Below are 21,041 nucleotides of genomic sequence, written 5' to 3'. Positions count from 1 at the left end.
AGGTCCTTTCACTATAATAAGTCTCTCTAAAGGACTTGTTTCAGTTTCCTTTAGAAACCAACTGTTGCCTTTATTGTCTCAGCTTTTATTATCTGGAGCTAATACAGTGCCTCACGGATGGCCTGCAAAACACTCTGCCCCTGAACAGCCCCAGCCCGGTCATTTCCCATTACCTTAGACGCTATGTAAAATTAGGTATGGTCACCTTCCCGTGAAAACTTTGAAGTGAATTGCTGGCCAACTCCTAGACTGGAGTGGCAGCTTCTTTATTCTAAGAAAAACTCACAGACTCAGCCTCACCTGGTAGTGCTGTGCTTTCAGAATGGCCAAGGCGGTCAGATCTGTCTCTGGAGTTATGTTTTAGTGTGGTGTTATGAAAAAAGATTCTAAGAAATGGGGTGTGAGGCTAGACACAGAGGCTAATACTTCTAACCCCAGAATTCTGGAGGCAACCGTGGCAAACATGGTTCTGGCAGGCCTTGCCCTTTGCCCCCATTCCCTCTGCCATGCTAAAACCCACTAGATTGCATTTCTAAAGCTGCCCACCAAGGTCTAGTCCCTTATTTGGCCTCTTCTTTCTCCTGAGACTGACTATCAAAGTATTACATACAATCCAGCAGTCAGAAGTCCCCTTTGGCTCACCTACTTAACACGCCCAGTTAAAATTAAAACACCCCATCCTAACACGGGTTTCTCTTTTTCCTTTAGAAACCACCATTTGCCTATGGGCCACATCAGTCTCCTCTCTATCTAGAAACAGTCTTTTGTGGTTGCGGTGGCCCCCAAATACCCCTCTCCCCTTTCCTTCATTTCTTTCCCCTTCTCCCTCTCTGCCTCCTGTCTTTGTTTCTTATTCCCTGCCCTCTGTCCCTCAGGGGCAAATATTATCCTCTTTGTGCTGAGAACTTGGTTTTGGGGTGTCCTGTACCAGATCTGGTTCGAGGCCAACCTGAGCTACCTATAAACACTATCTCAAGAAGGGGAAAAGAAAAAAAAAAAGATGCGAGGAGCTAAATCAAATAGCTCTCCAAGACAAAGCCCAGGGACAAGCAAAACCGGGAGGGAAGTGCTGAGAGCCCCGAGAAGGCAGCGCGAAGCCCTAGGGGACCTGAGAGGTCGCCTGAGGCCGGGCCACTCATCACGAAAGGCCGCCTCTTCCCCTAGGGACGCGAGAGTCACGCAGCCTTGATTTGTTTTGAAACAGGAAATGAAATTACGCTGCTAGGGTCAAAATTAAGCTACTCTGGCCTCGCGCTCATGAATATTCAGCAAGCCGGCGAGGCTCACGACACCACCTCCTCCCCCCCCCCCCCCCCCCGTAGAGAGAGTGCGCACGCGCCGCCGGAGAGCGTCCCCCAGGTCTGGGAGTGCGCGTGCGCAGCTGGCGCGCCCTTCTGTCGTCATCAAGACGAGCGGGAGCCGGCGGCGCCTGCGAGGAAGTAGAAAGCTGCTATGGCGAGTCCTACAGCCACCGCCGTGAGACCGCCCAGGCCCAAGAAAGAGCCGCAGACGCTCGTCATCCCCAAGAATGCGGCCGAGGAGCAGAAGCTCAAGCTGGAGCGGCTCATGAAGAACCCGGTGAGTCGGAGTGGGCTCTGCGGCCCGGCCGAGGCCCAGCCCCCTCGCCCCGCCAGGCTCGGGAACCTTCGTACCCCCTGGAGGAGGCCAGGCAAGGGGAAGGCTGCCCCGTCGAGAGTGAGCTTCGTGGCTGTCCTTGTCCTACAGCGCAGCTGCATGGAGGGCGAGCTTCAGCCCTCCATACCTTCCTTTTTTAGATTTTCTTTTTGAGGTACTGTGGAATTGCGCGTTTATTCACGCTCCAACTGCATCGGCTCTGTAGCATAGGCAGTCCTCAAGTTTGGGGCTCCCCTGCCTTGGGTCCCCAACTACTCCTGCACCGAGATTCCAGGTTGCTTCACAGCTCTTTCTGTTTTAACTTCAATGAGAACAAAAGCGGCAGAAGCTGGGTGTGATTGGACACACCTGTATAATCCCAGCACTCTGGTGGCTGACAACGAAGACTGCTACAAATTCCAGGCTAGCCTGGTCTACATAGTGAGTTTCAGGCCAGCTATATAGTGAGATCTATCTCGAAAACCAAGAATCTATGCCTTAGGAAAAGTGCTCAGCCCCTCTAAATAGCACCCGTTATTGAAGAGGCATTGGCTAACAAATTTGGAACACATCACTCTTTACCTTCCAACCCAACTTCAGAAAAACAGCTGAGAAGGCCTCATATCTTCGCCAAGAAGAAGTTGGCTTTCCTCTCAGTGACTTAGATTCTCAACGTCTGTAGTGTGGGAGAGCTTTTGCCCATCTTAGACTCCATGGTTTACAGGATGAAGTAAGCTCAGGACAGAGGATAAGCAGTCAACTCCAGGTTTGAGAAGCATGCTCATCTGTTAGGTCCCAAGAGAGGGAACTTCCTCCGCAAGTGTATGCTTACAAATGCGATTCTGTTTAACTGTTGCAGGACAAAGCAGTTCCAATTCCAGAGAAGATGAACGAGTGGGCTCCTCGGCCTCCTCCAGAGTTTGTCCGCGATGTCATGGGTACTGTCTTTTGTCTGTGTTGGGGGGGGGGGTAATTTTTAAGGGGAATAGGGAACACTGTTGTTACTTGTCAGCTAGATCTTTGGTAGGAGGTTGTTTTTGTCTTTACGGTGAAGGAGTGCTGTGTTTGACACTAGATAATGGTTGCCCAATTATTCTTTGGTATTTTTTGTTTCTTGTGGTTAAACATTTTATTCAAAGTCCTTAAAGAGTTGGTAAAGGCTGAAGGGGTCCACAAGATCAGACAAACTAGTCAAGGAAGATCTTCAGGCTTGCTTTGTGCTAAAGGTGCTTGTTTATTTTTTGAGATAGAGTCTCACTATGTAGCCCAGGCTGTGTCTGAACTCAGAAGCCGCCTTTGACTCCTTGACCTCCTAAGGACTGGCAGGCATTACAGGCTTTCGTCAGTGTCCTAGAGTTTCTGTTGCTGTGATGAAACACCATGACCATAAGCAAGTTGGCGAGAAAAGGGTTTGGCTTACACTTCTACATTGTAGTCCATCACTGAAGGAAGTCAGCACAGGAGCTCAGGTAGGGTAGGAACCTGGAAGCAGGAGCTGATGCAGAGGCCATGGAGGGGCGCTGCTTACTGGGTTCATCCTACCAGTATGGTTGCCCAGCCTGCTTTCTTAGAGAACCGAAGACCACCAGCCCAGAGATCACACTACCCACAACCAGATTTTATGGAGGCATTTTCTCAATTAAGGTCCCCTCCTTTCAGATGACTAGCTTGTGTCAAGTTGACATAAATCTAGCCAGCACAATGATCGGCCCTCTTCTGGCCTCTCCTGGCACCCACATGCATACACAGGCACCTACTATACACATAAACAGAAGGACATACTGGAACCAAGGTGGAGAGAAGGCTTGGCTTCTCAGGTTTGTTGCTGACTTGCAAGTGCTCCCTCCCTGTGCCTCAGTTTACCTCAAGGCTCTTTGCATAGGTCTGATAAATAATCAAGATGTGGCTCCCTGTCTCTCAATGACCCATTTGTCTCCCTTTGTCCCTCATGCCGTCATGCTTAAACCATAAGTCTAAGATAGACGATTTCTATGTAGTTGTTCATATGTTTTTGTATCCTACTTCTTTTTTTAGTCATTTATTTATTATGTATACAATATTCTGTCTGTGTGTATGTCTGCAGGCCAGCAGAGGGCACCAGACCTCGTTACAGATGGTTGTGAGCCACCATGTGGTTGCTGGGAATTGAATTCAGGACCTTTGGAAGAGCAGGCAATGCTCTTAACCTCTGAGTCATCTCTCCAGCCCTGTATCCTACTTCTTATCGGAAGCACTTTTCCAGCTGTTAGGGATCTAGCTGTCACTTATGAAATCATGGAGGGAACGCTGTAAGTCTTTCTGGATGGCCAGTTGTTGAGCCGCAGTCTGTTTCTCCTCTTACTGTCATATAGAAGTTTTCTTTTGAACCGAGGGTTTGATGTGGAGCTTAAGTTGACCCTGAACTCTGGGTCCTCCTGCCTCAGCCTCTGAGTACGAGATTACAGACGTGTGCCACCACTGCTGTTTTAGAGTGGGATTTCCAGTGACCTCATACACGTCGTTAATAAAACCTACGATGTGCCACACCCTGTCCTTGTTGGAATACAAGTAGAAATTCCCAGTACATTAGTACCTTCAGTTTGAGTTCTTGTCCTTAGTCTCAGGGTTAAGTGCAGCTTATGTTGGTGAGTGGATTCCGCCTCTCCTTTTGCCAGGCAAATGCTCTGCTATGGTATTCTGTCCCTAGGCCTGGTTAACTGATTTTATCTACAACTCTGACTGTTCTGGCCCTAGGTTCCAGTGCCGGGGCTGGCAGTGGAGAGTTCCACGTTTATAGGCACCTACGGCGGAGAGAGTACCAGCGGCAGGACTACATGGATGCCATGGCTGAGAAGGTTAGTGAGCCAAGGAATCTGGTGACTCTGGATCAGACTCGACAAGCTGTTCACACTAGGGAGGGGTGTGTAGGAGTCTTCCCTGTATATGAAAGGGCTCCAGAGTCCCCTTCCTGCCCTCCACAGGCCGTTATGTAGTGGAGCAGCAGGTCAGGGCTTCCACACCATTGTCCTCCTTCCTCTCTTTCCTCCCTGCTGGGCTGAGTGTCTCATATGGTTCATTGTGGTCGGTGTAATTAGTGGTTTGTGTTCAATGCCGGGTTCTCAGGATTTTAGTTTTCTTAGTTCTTACATTTCCTCATGGTAGGTAATAAAGTCTGTGCAGCCCAGGTAGGTCTGAGTGAAGACATGTTTTGTTTTGTTTTTCAGCAAAAACTGGATGCAGAGTTTCAGAAGAGACTGGAAAAGAATAAGATTGCCGCCGAGGAGCAGACCGCAAAGCGCCGGAAAAAGCGGTAAGAGCTTTCGATCATTGTGGTCTGCAGACGGGAGGTGGGGAAGTGGGTGCTGGAGAGTGAGACAAGGCCTTAGAGGCTCAGGCCAGGGCAGGAGTTCAAGACCAGCCCGAAACAAATAGACACTGTCACGAAACAAATCAAAAGGGTTGGTGATATGGCTTAGCAGGTACAGATGCTTGCTGCCAAGCCTAAAGTTTAGGCCCTAGAACCTACATGGTGGTTCTTAAGTTATCCTCAAGCTGGGCATAGTGGCTCACACCTTTAACCCCTGCACTCCAGTGGCAGAGTCTAGTGGGTCTCTGAGTTTGAGAACAGACCAATCCTCAGAGCAAGTGCCAGGACAGCCAGGGCTACACAGAGAGACCCTGTCTGAGGATGGGGGCCCGAAAAACATAAAATTGTCTTCTGACCTCCACGCATATGCCAGTCACACACACATCATTCACAACACCTCATGCAAATGTTTGACTAGATGGCTCCCTAAGCTTGCAGCACCTGCTGCTCTTCCAAAGGTCTGGAGTTCAGCTCCCATGCCTGTGATGTTGATGTTGGGTAGCTCACAACCACCTATGACTCTAACCCTAGAGGATCTGATGCCCTCTTCTGGCCTCCATAGACACTGCACTTATGTGCATATACCCACAATCAGACACACATGAAAAATGGTTTTTTTTTTTTTTGGGTTTTTCGAGACAGGGTTTCTCTGTGGCTTTGGAGCCTGTCCTGGAACTAGCTCTGTAGACCAGGCTGGTCTTGAACTCAGAGATCCACCTGCCTCTGCCTCCCGAGTGCTGGGATTAAAGGCGTGCGCCACCGCCCGGCTTTCACACGTGATAAATGAATTGTTGTTGTTGTTTGCTTTTTTCAAGGCAGGGTTTCTCTGTGTAGCTCTGGCTGTCCTAGAACTCATTCTGTAGACCACACTGGCCTCAAACTCACAAAGATCCACCTGCCTCTGCCTCTCAAGTGCTGAGATTAAAGGTGTGCACCACCACTGCCCAGTTGATAAAATGAATCTTTAAAAAAATAAACCCTCTCTGGGTGGGTAGTGCACACCTTTATTCCCAGTACTCAAAGAGAGTACTCAAGACACAGAAACAGACAGATCTTTGAATTCAAGGGTAGCCTGGTCTACAGAATGAGCTCCAGGGACAGCCAGCAATACACAGAGAAATCTTTTGTCTCTAAAATCAAAAACAAAAGTAAGGAATAAAAATAAAATATAAAGAAGAAACCCTCAAAACAGGTAACAGAGGTTGACTTGTATAACCTCTAGGGGTTCTGGGCAGGCCAGCCCTGAGATAGCAGCACTAAGAGGAATGGTTTCTTATAAGACCTTGGGAACCACACGTCCTTTATGGTCCTTCAGCCTGTTACAGATCTCCCAAAGATACTGTCGGAACTTTAGTGACTGTGTGGGTTTCTATGTCTCCCAACATTTCTGCATTTTGGTTTTGTTTGCCTTTTGAGATAGTCTTGCTGTGTTGCTTAGGCTGGCTTCAACACTGATCCCCTGCCTCAGTTTCCTTTCTACATTTGAACATTTTGTTTTTGAGACTCTTTTAACCAATCTTCCCATGTGATTGGGGGGGGGGGGGCTGTCAGGTTTTTTGAGACACTTTTACTATGTACCCCAGGCCAGCCTTGAACTCTTGTTTTTTATGCTTGGCCCCACCAAAATTCTGGGACTACTTTTATAAGCCACTACACTCAGCCTACTCTCAAAGTTTGATCTCTACTTCAGTGAAAACAGTTGACAGTGACAGGCTAGCAGAATCACGTTTTTTTAAAGCGCACGTGTGTCTATGTGGGTTTGTGCATGTAAATATGAGTGCTCATGGGGCCAGAAGAGAAGCTGGAGTTGCGGGCAGTCGTGAGTTGCCTGACATGGATGCTGGAAGCTGAGCTCCGGTCCTAGCTGTCGAGCCGTCTCCAGCCGTGACTGACATTTGCACTGCTATAAAGGTAGCTTCATCACGGGCTTTTCCAAAACACCACCAAGGTAACCACCATGTGTGTCTTCCATGTGTAGCCAGAAGTTAAAAGAGAAGAAGTTAATGGCAAAGAAGATGAAGCGTGAGCAGAAGAACCAGAAGGAAGGTGAGCTGTGTCCACATTTCTCTCAGTGCTGGTCACCATCGCTGATGGCAGTGGCCGCTAAACTGTGAAGACTCATGGTTAGCTGTGTGTGTCATGTCAGAAAGCCACAGACTAAGCTAGGCATAGTGGCGCACGCCTTTAATCCCAGCACTCAGGAGCCAGAGGCAGGCAGATCTTTGTGAGTTCGAGGCCAGCCTGGTCTACTTAGTGAATTCCAGGACAGCCAGGGCTCTGTAGAAAGACCCTGTCTTAAAAACCTAAAAGAAAGAAAGAGAGGGAGGGAGGGAGGGAGGGAGGGAGAGAGAGAGAGAGAGAGAGAGAGAGAGAGAGAGAGAGAGAGAGAGAAAGAAAGAAAGAAAGAAAGAAAGAAAGAAAGAAAGAAAGAAAGAAAGAAAGAAAGAAAGCAAGCCAGACTGACTTAAGCAAAAAGGAAAGCTCACAGTAGGATTTTGGGGCAACTTACTGGATTCCTGGTTACTAGGGTCACCCCCTCTGTCTCTGTCCTCACACTTCCTTGCTCCTCAGGTACCTCCAGCTGTCCACCAACTGTCTTCCAGTAGTTCTCCAACTTGCCTCATTTTTTTTTCCCCAGGAGGAAGGATTGAAGGGCTGTCTCAGCATTTGGAACCCTTTTGTTTTGTAGTTACGTGTACATACATATATACACACATCTGTGTTTGTACATGTGTGCACATGGAAGCCAGAGACCAATGTCAGGTTCCTCTTCAGTTGCTCTGTACCTGAATTGTTGTGACACAGTCTCACTAAAGCTGGAGTTCACTGATTTCCCTGGGCTGGCTGCCTGACAAGTCCCAGGGATTGTCCTTCTCTGTCTCCCTAGAGCTGGGATTCCAAGCACACACTCCCATGCCTACCCTTTCCATTGGTGCTGGGTCCAGACTCAGGTCCTCATGCTAGCAAGGCAGGCACCTGTACTGACTGACCCTTCGCCTAGTCTCCCTTGTAGCCAAGGCTGATTCTGAACTGAGACTCCTGGTTCCCACCCTTCTACCATGTGAGTCCAGGGATCAAACTGAGGTTGTCCAACTTGACAGCAAGAACCTTCACCACGGAGCCTTCTTACCAGCACTCTCTCTCTCTCTCTCATGGTTTGGGTTTAGCGTCTCATGTAGCCCAGGTTGGCCTTGCACTCTGACCCTCTTTACCTTTGCCTCCCAAGTTCTGTGATTACACCTGTCCTGTTCTGTGCAGGTTGTGTTTTTAATTCCCTGCATTTCATAGACTTTCAGCTGCTGTTCTAGGGATTCCTGTGTGGCTGCTTTCACGGTCTGCTTAGTGTCTTAAACAGGACGTGGGAATGCCCCACCGTAGGTGTTTCTTCACGCTTGCATGTTTTTTGTCAAACTGGGTAGGGAAAAAAAACCAACTTAACTTGTTCTGTTCATTTGGATAGTTCCTAATCGTCCACCCACAGGTTGTCTTCCCCGTGACATCTCCGTTTTGTGGTTGATCCTGTCATGTGAATTTTGTCTCAGTGATGTGGTAACAGGGAAGCTGTAAAAGCTTTCATTAGATTCCGATTCATGTTTTCCTTTCTTTGTTGCAGTTTTACCATCCCATTCATTTTTTAAATTTTTGTTTTGTTATTTTTTAGGCAGGGTCTCTCTGTAGCCCTGACTTTCCTGGAACTCATTATATAGACCAGGCTGGCTTTCAGCTCACAGCGATCCTGAGTGTTAGGATTAAAGAGTGTGCCAGTGCCACCATGCCTGACTGCCTTCCTGTTCATTTCAGGACTCAGCCACTCTTACATTCTAGAAAAGGTTTAAACCAGATGCTGTCTTGGTTTGCTTTCTACAGCTGTATAAACACCATGAGCAGTGGCAGCTCGGGTTTTCTCCAGCGTGAGGAAGTCGGAGCTGACGCAGGGGTTGTGGAGGAGCCTTTCTTCCTGGCTCACTCTCCGTACTTGCTCAGCCTGCTTTCTTACAGAACCCAGGACTGCCTGCCCAGGGGTGACGCTGCCCACAGTGGGCTCCACCCTTCCACATCAATCGTTAGTCAAGAAAATACCCCCCAGACTTGACTATGGGCCAATTTAATGAAGTTCCCTCTTCCCAGATGACTCTGACTTGTGTCAAGATGATGAGAACACTAGTCCACATAGCTGCTCACTTCCTGTGCCTGGTCTGTCTGGGCCTTGGCCCCTGGTCAGTCTGGGCCTTGATCCCAGGTCTGCATGGGTCTTGGTCCCTAATCTTTTTGGGTCTTTGTCTCTAGTCTGTTAGGCCTTGTCTTTTGTTGATTTTCTTATACCAGTTGAGCTTCCTGCCTCTTGAGAAGCCAAGTCATCTTCTTGTGTATCCCGAGCTTTTCGAGTGACATCTCTGTAAATGGAAGTTTCTGTCCTGCCTGGTTCCACAGCCATTCAGCCCCAGATCATCACATTTCTCAAGGCTGTGGTCTTGTTTCTATCTCTAGAGGGTCAGTAACCTGGCTATGTTCAGCAAACAGGTTCTGGCCCTCCCGTGCATTGTGGTTCCTAGAGTCTATGCTGTGTTCTCCAGGTATGGCCCAAGAGTGCCATCCAGTGGCCAATCTTGGTTAGTTTTTTTTTTTGAGTTCAGTGGCTAAAATAAAGGACCTCACTGTTAAAACTGCACAGTCATGGTAAAGCATGCATACTGATGTCTATCCTTTTGGTAAAACTGTGAAGTGCCAGGGTGATACAAGTCTGACTGTTGTAGTTGTTGTAGTGGTGGTGTGTTGTTGTTACTGCTGTTGCTGTGTGTGCTAGTCAGGGTCTTACTTTGAACCTAGTAGCCTGAACTGTATAGCACATGGCTACTTTGTTTTTATTTATTCTGGTGTGTGTGTGTGTGTGTGTGTGTGTGTGTGTGTGTGTGTACTCACAGGCTCCCTCCCCATGGTGGTCAGAAGGAGCTGGTTCTTGTCTGTCAATCTTTGCGCCGTACAGCATCAAGGCCAGTGTGAACTATAGTGAGGCCCTGGTATACACACAGACAAAAGGAGGGAAACTCCACTGTGTGAGGTTCTCAGAGTACCACATTTAGAGCACAGTGATGGTTGCACAGATTTGGGAGGCTGACTATGGGGAGTTGTCAATGGGTTCTTTGTAGTGTGGACATGGTTGTGGTGACCGTAGGGCAGTAAAGAGAGCACTTAGGTGAGGCATGGTGGCACACACCATTAACCTGAGCACTCAGGAGACAAAGGCAAGCCCACCTCTGTGAGTTCAAGGGCAGCCTGGTCTACATAGTAAATTTTGGTCCAGCCAGAGGTGCATAGTGAGACCTTGCCTCAGAAAAATAAGTAAATTAAAAGTAAAGCTCGGAATGGCTGTAATATCACATGTCTTTATTCCTAGCACTTGAGGGACAGGATGGGACGAGGGGGGGTGATGGGGGTATGGGGGGTGGTGAGCCAGCATGTCTCTGGCCAGCTAGAGCTACATAGGAAGACCTTGTCTGTAAAAAAAGCCATGCTTGGACTCGGGGTACACTGAGTTGGTTAGTGTTTACCTGGCTTCCATCCCAGCACTGCACAAAAACTTGGCTTGGTTTTGGGCATCTCTGACCCTACGAGATCTTTACCCCTCAGGAGGTAGAAGCAGGAGGCTCAGAAGTTCTAGGGCTTCCTCAGCTGGACTGAACAGGTGTTATCATTGGTATGGTGTGTGGCCCGCCCGTGCATATCAGAACATATCTGCTTGTGTGCACTTTGTGTTGAACAGCATAGACATGGTCTGGGGACGTCAGCAGTGGCCTCCATGCCTCTCCCCTCACTTTGACTATTTCCCCATTTCTCATTTTGTGAAAGAGTGAGATTTTCTAGTTGCCTGGTTGAAATGAATAGAATTTAATGTAGTGTGCCAACTGTGCCACAAGGTGGCCCCAGCACACCATGAGGCTCCTGCTGGGTTGGCAGCAGGAAGGGCAGCTGGCTAGGGTTGCGGCCTGTGCTGTGTAGTAGCTCAGCCATCGCCCTGCGGTGTGGGACCTGTGTCTGAGTGAGAGCAGCTGGTTGGCCGTGAGCCAGTTTGGACCCTTCTGAGACCCTGAGCTCTGCAGTGCTGTGTCCTAACCAGGGTTTCCCTTCCCTACCACACTGCCCTTGAAGAGAATCTGAAGTGACCTTAAGGCCCCTGTTACTGGACACAGCTAGAGCTCTTTCCCAGCCTCAGTGGTGGGGGCAGGGGGAGTTTCTCTTTGTCTGAAGGGCTCATCCACTGCCCAGTACATCAGAAGCAGCTGCTTCCTCCTGATCATTGCATTAAAAGTATCTCCTGGCACTGCCAGATGGCCCCTAATCAGCAGGGCACAGCATTCCCTTTGAGGTAGAGACATTCACTAGAGGCACTGCGTCCAGATGGCACCTAGTGTGTGCTTTGGACCAACCTACAGAGCCACAGACTTAGTGTAATGGACTGGAAAGCTGCCTGGTTCTTTGTGCCCTTTGATCATGAAGCCGTTGTATTTCCTGCTTGGGAAGTTAGGGTACATTGAATAGGACAAAGTGAAAAACGATAGTGACTATAATCCTTACTAAAAACAATAGCTTACGTTAGTGTTTTTATTTTCCGCTTTCAGTTTTTCATACATGTGCCCTGTTCATGTTAACGCCAGGCTGTTCTAATGTTACCACAGAACTTCGTGTCATAGGCAGTTTCCCATGGCCTTGCAGTTCCATAGTGCTAGGGTTGGGGGTGGAGGTTTTTGTTTTTGTTCCCCCCCCCCCCTCCTTATCCTGTCTAATCCATCTGGGGGAAAGAAACCCAAAACCCTGTCGTCTTCAGTTTCACCCAGTGGTATGTCTATAAGCGGAATAAAATCTCCGAATAGAGCTGGACAGTGGTGGTGCACACCTTTAATCCCAGCACTCGGAGGCAGAGGTAGGTAGACCTTGAGTTTGAGGCCAGCCTGGTCTACAGAGTGAGTTCCAGGACAGCCAGAACTTTGTTTTGTAGAACTACCAGCTCCCCAGTATATATAGAGACTTAATAGTAACTATGAAAGCTTGACCTTAGCTTGGGCTTTTTTTCCCAACTAGCTCTTATAACTTAAATTAAGCTGTCTCTATTAATCTACATTCTGCCACGTGGCTTAATTATCTCTGTGCTGTATATATGTCCAACTTCTTCAGTCTCCTGGCATCCCACCTCTCTTCTTCCCAGATCCCCCCCCCCAACACCAGAAATCCAGTTTATTCTCTCCTGCCTAGCTATTGGCCATTCAGCTCGGTATTAAACCAATCACAGTGACACATCTTCACACAGTGTAGAGGAATATTCCACATCAGGTGCTGAGCACTGAATTCAGACCGTTTGGAAGAGTAGTAAATGCTCTTAGCTGCTGGATCATCTCTCTGGTCCCTCCAGCCTTCTTTCTTTTCTCTTTTTTTTTTTTTTTTTTTTTTTTTTTTTTTTTTTTTTTTTTTTTTTTTTTTTTTTTTTTTTTTTTTTTGTGTGTGTGTGACAGGGTTTGTCTTTGTAGCCCTGGCTGTCCTGGAACTCACTCTGTAGACTTCTGCTTCCCGAATGCTGAGATTAAAGGCATGCACCACTACTGCCACCCAGCTTTTCAGCTTTCTCTAAATATGCTTTGTTTTATGTGTTAATAGGCTTGAACCCAGGGACTTGTGCATACCAATCCAGCACTGTCCTCTGAGCTGCACCTACAGCCTAGATTCACTGAAAGTTAGGGGCCTCGTGTACCCTGTTTAACACCCTGGTCTGCCTACTGTTGGTAGCTAGCTTTCCTCCTCTCTCGGGGTCCTCGCCTTCTATTCCCTCCCTTCTTCCTGTTGAGAGTTCAGCACAGAGCCCCACAGCGTGTTCAGTCATCATGTGGCCTTGGCCTCCATTGACTGAGAGTTTCTCAGACTTTACTTGGCTTGGCACCTGTATGAGATCTCACAGTTGAGATTTGACTGGTGTTCTTTATGTGATTGGACTGGAGCTGCTGGACGGTGTCCAGGCTGGACAGTGCAGACAACTGACCTGGCTCTCTGCTGCTACAGTGCAGACAACTGACCTGGCTCTCTGCTGCTACAGTGCAGACAACTGACCTGGCTCTCTGCTGCTACAGTGCGGACAACTGACCTGGCTCTCTGCTGCTATTCAGAGTTGTGGCAGTGGTTGTTGGAGTCTTGTTTGTTTTTGTGGTGCTGGGGATGGAAGCGTGGCCTCTTATGCTAGGCAAGCCCTGCCACATTCCAGCTTACAGCTGTTAATGTTGCTGTTGGCCACACCACAGAGGTAGTGTTTATCAGCTTTTCCCACTATAAATTTGCTGCTCTTCCCCCGAATAATTTACTTTTTGGAAGGAAATTGCCACGTGCAGCCCATATCTAAGGATTGAGGTGCAGTCAGCCCCCTCCAGTCTGAAGGCAGAGATCTACAGACATCCACTTAGGAGATGGTCTCTGTCTACAGAAAGAAGTGTTTGTCTGTGAGGACAAACCTGTGTGATCCAGTCTTTCTGTACCTTGTTGCTGGGACCGACTGTTGTCCTGCTGATGCGGTCCTATCACAAGTTCTCAGCACCCCCTTGCTTTCTGGTGCTGTGAAGTACTCCAGGCTCATCTGGAGGGTGTCCTGCTCTCAACCCTCGGGTGTTGCTCCAAGACATCTGCTTCCTTTTGTTGGCTTAGTGTTAGAAAGCAAGATCATGGGGGTGGGGTGGAAGGAGTCGTTCATCTTTGCCTGGTAGACAAAGCAGTGGAGGGCAGTTCTGCTCTGCAAGTGTCCTAGACTGTATGCCCGTTGGTGCCTGTGACACTAAGTGATGCTGTCTGGTGGGCCTCCATCACACCATGTAGTCTGTCAGTTGGTAGAGATCGCTGTGCAGCATGGGGGGGGGGGTCCTGAGCAATGCCTGAACACGACCATCTGTCCCCAGTAAGTTCAGCATGAGTCCTGACATGCCCAGCTTTTCTCCATCGTCAGCGGTCATTCCAGCTTTGCCCACCTACTATCCCTTATTCGTCACCCTGTCCACTTCCGCACGTGGAGAGTTACTGCTTCCCTGTGGGTCATAGCTACTTACACCAGAGCACAGGGCCTGTGCCTGTAGCTGTAGACTCCACGTGTTTCCAGCGGTGCTGCTCAGCACCACCCACCCTCTAGAGATGCATTTATAAGTCAGTTGGACTCTGCATTCCATCTTAACCCCTGACCTAAGTGACTTTAAAGATGTATGTTTTAATTTATATATATCTGCATTATGTATATGCAAGTATGTATAGCTCCCATAAAGGCCAGGGGAAACCATCAGATATACTGGATTTGGAGTTAATTTTTTTCTTTTTTTAGAGTTTTTAATTTTATGTGTGTTTTGCCTGTGTTTATATATGTGTATCACATGTGTGCCTGGTGCCTGCAGAGGTCTAAAGAGTGTGTCAGGTCCCCTGGAACTAGAGTTACTGATGATTATGAGCCACCATGTGAATGCTGGAAACCCAACCTCCGTTCTCTGCAACAGCATCCAGGGCTTTGGACAATACCCTCTCTCCAGCCCCAGTGCATATATTCTCTCCAGTGCATAGTATTGTGAGTCTGCCAGAAAATATACAAAATAGTTTCACTGCCTGAAAAGTCCCTGGTGAGTCAGCTGGGCCCTGTGCTGAGACCTCCCCCGCCTCTTTGCAGCCAGCTCCCGCCCACTCCCCTGCTCTCAGGACAGGAGGGGGGCTGGGGACAAGATGTCTCTGTGCTTAGCTGTGCCACAGTGCTAAAGCAGTATTAGAATCTGCCATAGGGCAACAGGAGAGGGGTCCCTGGGCAGTGTTTGAGGAGAGCCAGGAGGCTGGCATGGCTGTTGTGGGCACAGGCCCTAGTTTCAATGGGCTTTTGTTTGTATTGGTTTTTAAGATCCTCTTGCGGTCTTCATTGAGAACCGAGGCTCAGGCAGGGGAGTTTGGTAGCCCAGTAGGAGATGTGAAACACCTGGGTATCTCTCAGGGTACCCTATTTTGGTGGTGATGTAGACAGTGGGGGCCATATACTCAGCAGGCCTGACTTGGGGTGTCAGGTTCTAGTGTGTACAGCCAGATCTTTTTGGTGAGGCTGAGGTGCCGCTCTCAGAGCAATGCAGATTGCTTTTGTGGTAGACCTTCCACACAGTGGCCACCTCTGACTCCCAGCTGTTTCTGCCTGGGAACAAGTATACCCTCAGCTGCTCTCCTCTTTTTGAGACAGGGTTTGCTACCCAGGCTAACCTCAAACTCACTATGTAGCTGAGGATGTCCTTGAACTTTTATCTGCCTCCACGTTTGAAGAGCTGGGGTTAGAAGTGCAACTTCTGTGCCGAGACATTCCCTTACTTAACCCCGCATCCATCAGATCTGTCTGCTTATGGTTTCAATGTTGTGTTGGTACAGAACCCAATCAGTGCCAAGAACAGCGTGCCAGCAGCTCTGAGGAGGCATCTGGGACAGAGGAGGAGGAGGAGGAGGAAGAGGAACCCAGCGTCATCATGGGGCGATGAGGACGTGAGCCCAGCTCATTCTCTGACCAGCCTCAGAAAGGAGAGAGGTTGTGGCCCATCTGCCAGACTGGCTGTGTTGGGAGAAGACAGGAGCCTCCTGCACCGCTGCTTGCCTAGGGAGCAAAGGAACCATCCCCTAGACGTGTGAAGATTGCCTGCTGCGTCCCGCCCTGCTCTTGCTGAAGGGGAGTGCCTCACCTTCCCCCTGGTGCCTGTTTCTTTCTGCTTGAACAGTGATGAGCTCTGGGCTGGTTTCTGTGAAGGGAATATTTATTTAGTAAAGAGCAGAGCACCTGTAGGTTTTGTCCACGTGTTTGGGATGTTAATTACCAGAGCCTCAGAGAAACTGAAGTAATGCAGAGACTGGACCTTGGGATTTGGTGGGTTCTCTTTTGCAGGCTCCCTTCCACACCTACCCTTTGAGTGCTCAGCCCTGTCCCTAATGGAATAGCAGACTTCAGCACTGAAGAACTGTGCCCGCCCAGCAGCTCTCAGAACATGTATGAGCTAACCAGGGCTCTCAGGAGGCTGGGCAGGAGAGAGGCTCCAGGAAGACGACAGGTGATTAAAGAAAGCAGGGGGTGACCAGAGACATGGGAGACAGGACAGGTACTGGCCAAAGCCTTCCTCCCACCCCAGGTCAGGAGATCTAAACCCAGAGGGACTGGAGAGGGAGCTCTTCGGGATGGAAAACCCTCCTGTCAGTCTTCCCGCTGAGTGTCCTTGAGTGGCTGTGGTCCCAGACCTGCTGTGTGTACGGGTCCAGAATGCAACCAACACCATGTCAGGGAGGGGGGAGGTAACCCAGGACCACCTTGGTCCTCAGCCATTATCAGGCCAGTGGGGTGATGGGCAGTTTCTAGTAGAGCGTGGCTCTGTGTCTGGAGTGTCTCCAGTTCCCCAGTGTGCCGTGTGCCTTCTGTGGATGTTAGTAGCATGTTGAGTGAAAGGGAAACGAAGAATGTCTTCTACTTTTGACTTTTGTTGCTGTTCTTTGATAGCTCCTACATGTTTGTGATGTACTTTGATCGTGTTTACTCCGTTCTCTTAGCCTACCCCCACGGGGTCCTTTCCCCAGCAGATGTGACTCCCCTCCTGCTTTCGTGTCTTGTTTTTGGCATGGCACGCTTTAAGGTCGCCTGAATGAGCTTGGGTGGTCGGTTATTTACCAAAACATGGGAACCTTCCCAGTGGCTGTGCCACTGAAGGAAATGACCCCTCTTCCCTTCTTTTACTGCTGTGGCACAGATGCCCTGTGCCCACTCTGAGCCATGTGACGTCTGGCCCCTGTCCCTCCAGCACGTTGAGTCACAGGCGATGTTCAGGTGTGTCAGGACTAGCTTTGTGGGTTTGTGATTTGCTTTTAATTCTCCCTTTGCCCATCTGTGTCAGGCTCTTGCTTTGAACCTGCAGCCTAGACCTCATGGGCTTTGCTCTGCTGGATGAGGGCTGCTGAGTGAGGAGTAGGGCTGGGCCTAAAAGTCTTTCCATCTGCTGCCTCAGAGCCGGGGACAAGTCCCTTCCTGCCTCTGCCGGTTTGCCTGGCCTCGAGCTGCACTTAGCACCTGTGTCCGGCAGCTTGGGATGACTAAACAAAAGGACTGCAGGCTGTCTGCTGAGGAGGAAGCGTCTGCGGAGACCTTTCTGGCTAAGGGGTTATCAGTTCTCTAGGTTAGCTGACTCTCTGTCTATCTTAGGACTGTTGTTTGGGGAGATGGCGTCACTGAGGCGGGTGGCTGATACTGTCAGCTGCCCCCAAAGCCACAGAGAGGAGGATTGTACTGTCATGTGCTTGTTGAGGGCTCATGGATGGAGAGAAGCCTGGCAGTGAACCCCAGGCCGTATATAACATAACTGTCTCAGAAAGCCTGGTGAGTGTGGCCATCTCACCCCAAACACCTATCTCTTCTGCTGTGGGAAGCTAAGCCCTCTTGTCCTGGTCTCTGGAGGAGCAAACCTTGTCTCTTAAGATCCTGATTTACCTACACTCTGATGACAGATGTGCTGAGCACTCTGTGTGACAGCCTAGTCATTTAGAATAGAATGTTCTTTACCCTTCTTCCATTAGATTTCTCATGGAACTTCCCAAATACAGTTTCTCTTGTTACAAATGGTGGAGCTGGGGTTGAGCCAGCCGGCGTGACTGGGACTGTTGTTGATGTGCAGCCCTGGGGAGTGTCATCTGCAGCACCACTTTAGAAGGGGAGGGTGCCTGGTACTGCCAGGGCCGAGGATGTACAGCCCTCCTTTGTATGAGTGATGGCATGTGGTTCATGAACCTGTGCGCACTCCAGAGACCAAAGAGCATCCCTGTCATGTTACCCTTGTTCCCCTGAGACGGGGGTCTCTAAGCCTGGAATGAGGCCGGTGGCTGACAGGCCCCAGCAGTCCTCTTCTCTGACCTCCACAGCGCTAGGGTTACAGCTTTTTAGTGGGTGTGGGGATTTGAACTCAGGTCCTCATGCTTGCACAGCAAGCACTCTTACTCATTGAGCCATCTCCTCAGCCCTCATAGAACAGAATTGAGTAAGGGGCTGGAGAGAGGGCTTAGCAGTTAATATTAATAGCACTAATTGCTCTTGCAGAGGACCTGCCTTTGGCCCCCTGCACCCAAACAGTAGCTTGCAACCATGCATTAACTCCAGTTCCTGAGGATCTGGCAGCGCCTTCTGACCTCGATGAGCACTTGATGTGCATGCGATACTCATACATACATAAAAAGATTTGAGTGGGGCCGACGCTCTTTATTCATGAGTCCCTTTTGTGAATTGCCTATTCATTAAAATCTGTAACACAAATCCATCCTCGCAGTGCTTTTACAGTCATTTCCATCCAGTGTCAGAAAGTTCTAGTGGCCTGTCACCACGTTCCCAGATGAGGCTGAAGGACTCGGCCCCGTTCCTTCTTTCAGCTCGTGTAGTCGGTCTGTCTAGTGGCCAGTGTTCTCTGGGCGAGACTGCGGTTTAAGAGCTCTCCCCAGGTGTCGTATTAGGATGCTGTGTAGTGATCCTAGGAGCCAGCGTCCTGGATTTCACTCTGGAATAGAATGTGTCAACTTGGAAGAGGAGCTGAATTGGGGAACTGCCTCCCTCAGATTGGCCTGGGGACGCATCTGTGGGGCATTTTCTTGACTGAGAATTGACGTGGAAGGGCCTAGTCCACTGTGGGCAACTCTGGGTGATGCCATCCCTGGGCAAGGGGGGCTGTATAAGAAGAGAAGCTGAATGAGCAGTAAGCAGCATCCCTCCTTGGTCTCTGCTTCAATTCCTGCCTCAGTTTCCCTTGATGGACTGTGTGTGAGCTGTGAGCCAAATAAACCCATTCTTCCCCAGGTTGCTTTAAGTCAGGGCTTTAGCACAGCATCAGAGAAGCAAACAAGGACGCGCCTTCCCCTCACCCATGTTGGTGTCCTCTGGCTCTTCCTTGCCAGGTTGTCCACAGTCCTGTACAATCAGCATTGCTGACAGTGCCTGCTTGCTTCCTGTATTGTCTTCCTTGCTCAAGCCCCAGAGAGTAGGGTGACCCTACTGTCCTCTGTCCACACCAGGCCCCAAGAGAGCCTGTCTTGCTTTGAGTGTCAAGTAAACTGGTACATTCTGAGTCTGGGGTCTCATCCCCACTAAGAGCCCCACACACGTGTGTTCAGTGATCACTTAATGGTGTCCCAGGAGTGTGTGACATGTAAACCCTACTGTAAAGAAAAGGATTCTCAGCTTCGGCATGTTCTCCTCTTCCCATGGAGGGAAGCTGCACCGCCATGCACATACTAGCTTGGGGAGCAGGATCACCTGGTCCCTAACCTATGCCTCATGTCCCCACCCACACTCTAGTACCTCAACCCTGATGGGGCTGACATGGCCTCCGACCACCTGCCAGTCCTCCCATCAGAAAGAGCGGTTTCACATACTCAGTCCCCAGTGGCTTCCCTCCGGTCTCAAACCCTTAGCTTTTCAGGTACTGGACTGTGAACCCCTAGCGCTAGCAGGAAGGTCAGCCTATGATAGTAACTGGGAAACAAGGAAATCACAGAGACAAAGCCAGAGGGAACGTCTTCAAGCTTGGTACACGGATGTGTCGGGATGCCTGTCTGTCTGCAGGAAGTGTGTGTGCAGCAAAGATGGAGCTTCCGGATCCATTGCAATGGCTCAGTGGGTAAAGGAGCCTGCTGCCAGACCCCCAAATGCACACAAAGGAAGGTGACCGCTAGCCTCTGCGAGCTTGGAATCCCAGCTCTTGAGAGGTGGAGGCAGGGAAATCGGGAGTTCCAAGTCGGGGCCAGCATGGACTATATGAGACCTTGTCTTAGAAAAAAAGCTAATAAATATGTAGGCTCCCCAGTGATAGCCTCAAATTTTTAATTCATTACCTTTCTAATCATAAGGGCAGGGGAAATGGAGGAGGGTCCGGTAATCAGGAGAATTGGGTTGGCCAGAGAGGGCATTTGAGCAGGAGTCTTGCAAGGTGATTTCTTCCCACCTTGAGAAACGCTGAATTTTAACAAGTATCTTTTTTTCTTTCTTTAAATTTATTTTTATTTTATTTTATTGTGACAGAGTCTGTCTTAGTGTTCTCTTGCTGTGAAGAGACACCATGGCCACAGCAACTCTTAAAAAGAAAACATTTAATGGGGACTGGTGTAGAGTTCAGAGGTTTAGCCCGTTATTGTCATGGCAGGAAGCATGGTGGTGTGCAGACAGACATGGTGTTGAAGAGGGAGCTTTGAGTTCTACATCTGGATCAGCAGGAAGAGACCCTGAGCCACTAGCCCTGACTTGAGTTTCTGAAACCTCAAAGCCCAGCCCCTAGTGACACACTTCCTCCAACAAGGCCACACCTCACCTCCCTGTGAGCCTGTGGAGGCTGTTTCATTCAGACCACCACATGGTCTCACTGTGTACCCCAGACTGGCCTAGAGCTCACTATGTGACCAGGCTGGCCTCAAACTCACAGAAATCCACTGCCTCTGCCTCCCAAATGCTGGGGTTAAAGACATGCTCCACCTACCCTGCAGAGAGCCATGAGTATTTGGAATTTACCTGTTTACAGCCTTAATCTTTTAGACATATTGTCAAATTGATTTAAAGGAGTATTTTAATTTTATTTCTGATACTATGATTTTTTTTTAAAAAGCCTGATTAAAAGACCAACTTAGACATGGAAGTGTTTATTTGGCTTACAATTCTGTTACGGTCCATCCCTGGGGAAGTTAGGGCAGGAACTGCAGAGAGCTATCCCTTCACACTGCAGTCAAGAGCAGAGAGAAACGAATGCCTGCCTCTCTCGTGCTGACTCAGTTTCTCCACTCTTAGCAGTTCGGTGGCCCCTTGCCTAGGGAATGATCCGCTCACAGTGGGCTGGAGCTGCTCACGTCAGTTAACTTAAGACAGTTGGGGCTAGAGAGATGGCTCAACATCCAAGAGCAGTGGCTTCTCTTTCTGAGGACCTGGGTGCAATTTTCCAGCACCTACATGTTGGCTCACAACTGTCTGTGACTGTAGTTGCAGGGAGTCCTACGCCACCTTCTGGTGTCTGACGTATGGCACGCACGTGGTACACAGACACACATA

The 21,041-nt window shown here is 49.3% G+C and overlaps 1 protein-coding gene and 1 long non-coding RNA gene across 2 annotated transcripts; one reads left to right on the top strand and one right to left on the bottom strand.

Annotated features, from left to right (window-relative positions):
- Window positions 1-1,393: 1,393 nt before the first annotated feature.
- On the top strand, window positions 1,394-15,772 carry Prkrip1 (PRKR interacting protein 1). Its single transcript, XM_050127902.1, has 6 exons — window positions 1,394-1,578; window positions 2,474-2,552; window positions 4,348-4,448; window positions 4,818-4,903; window positions 6,939-7,006; window positions 15,368-15,772. The coding sequence occupies exons 1-6, from the start codon at window positions 1,453-1,455 to the stop codon at window positions 15,472-15,474; spliced, it is 567 nt and encodes a 188-aa protein (XP_049983859.1). The 5' UTR covers window positions 1,394-1,452; the 3' UTR covers window positions 15,475-15,772.
- On the bottom strand, window positions 12,368-15,359 carry LOC126491925 (uncharacterized). Its single transcript, XR_007589495.1, has 2 exons — window positions 13,055-15,359; window positions 12,368-13,020 (listed from the first exon to the last, which is right to left on the bottom strand). It is a non-coding gene; the product is annotated as an uncharacterized lncRNA (long non-coding RNA).
- Window positions 15,773-21,041: the final 5,269 nt, after the last annotated feature.

This window comes from Alexandromys fortis, unplaced genomic scaffold (genome assembly GCF_014885135.2).
Source record: "Alexandromys fortis isolate MF-2015 unplaced genomic scaffold, M_Fortis_MF-2015_v1.1 scaffold_291, whole genome shotgun sequence".
Classification (NCBI taxonomy): Eukaryota; Metazoa; Chordata; class Mammalia; order Rodentia; family Cricetidae; genus Alexandromys; species Alexandromys fortis.
This window is presented reverse-complemented; position numbering and strand designations above follow the sequence as displayed.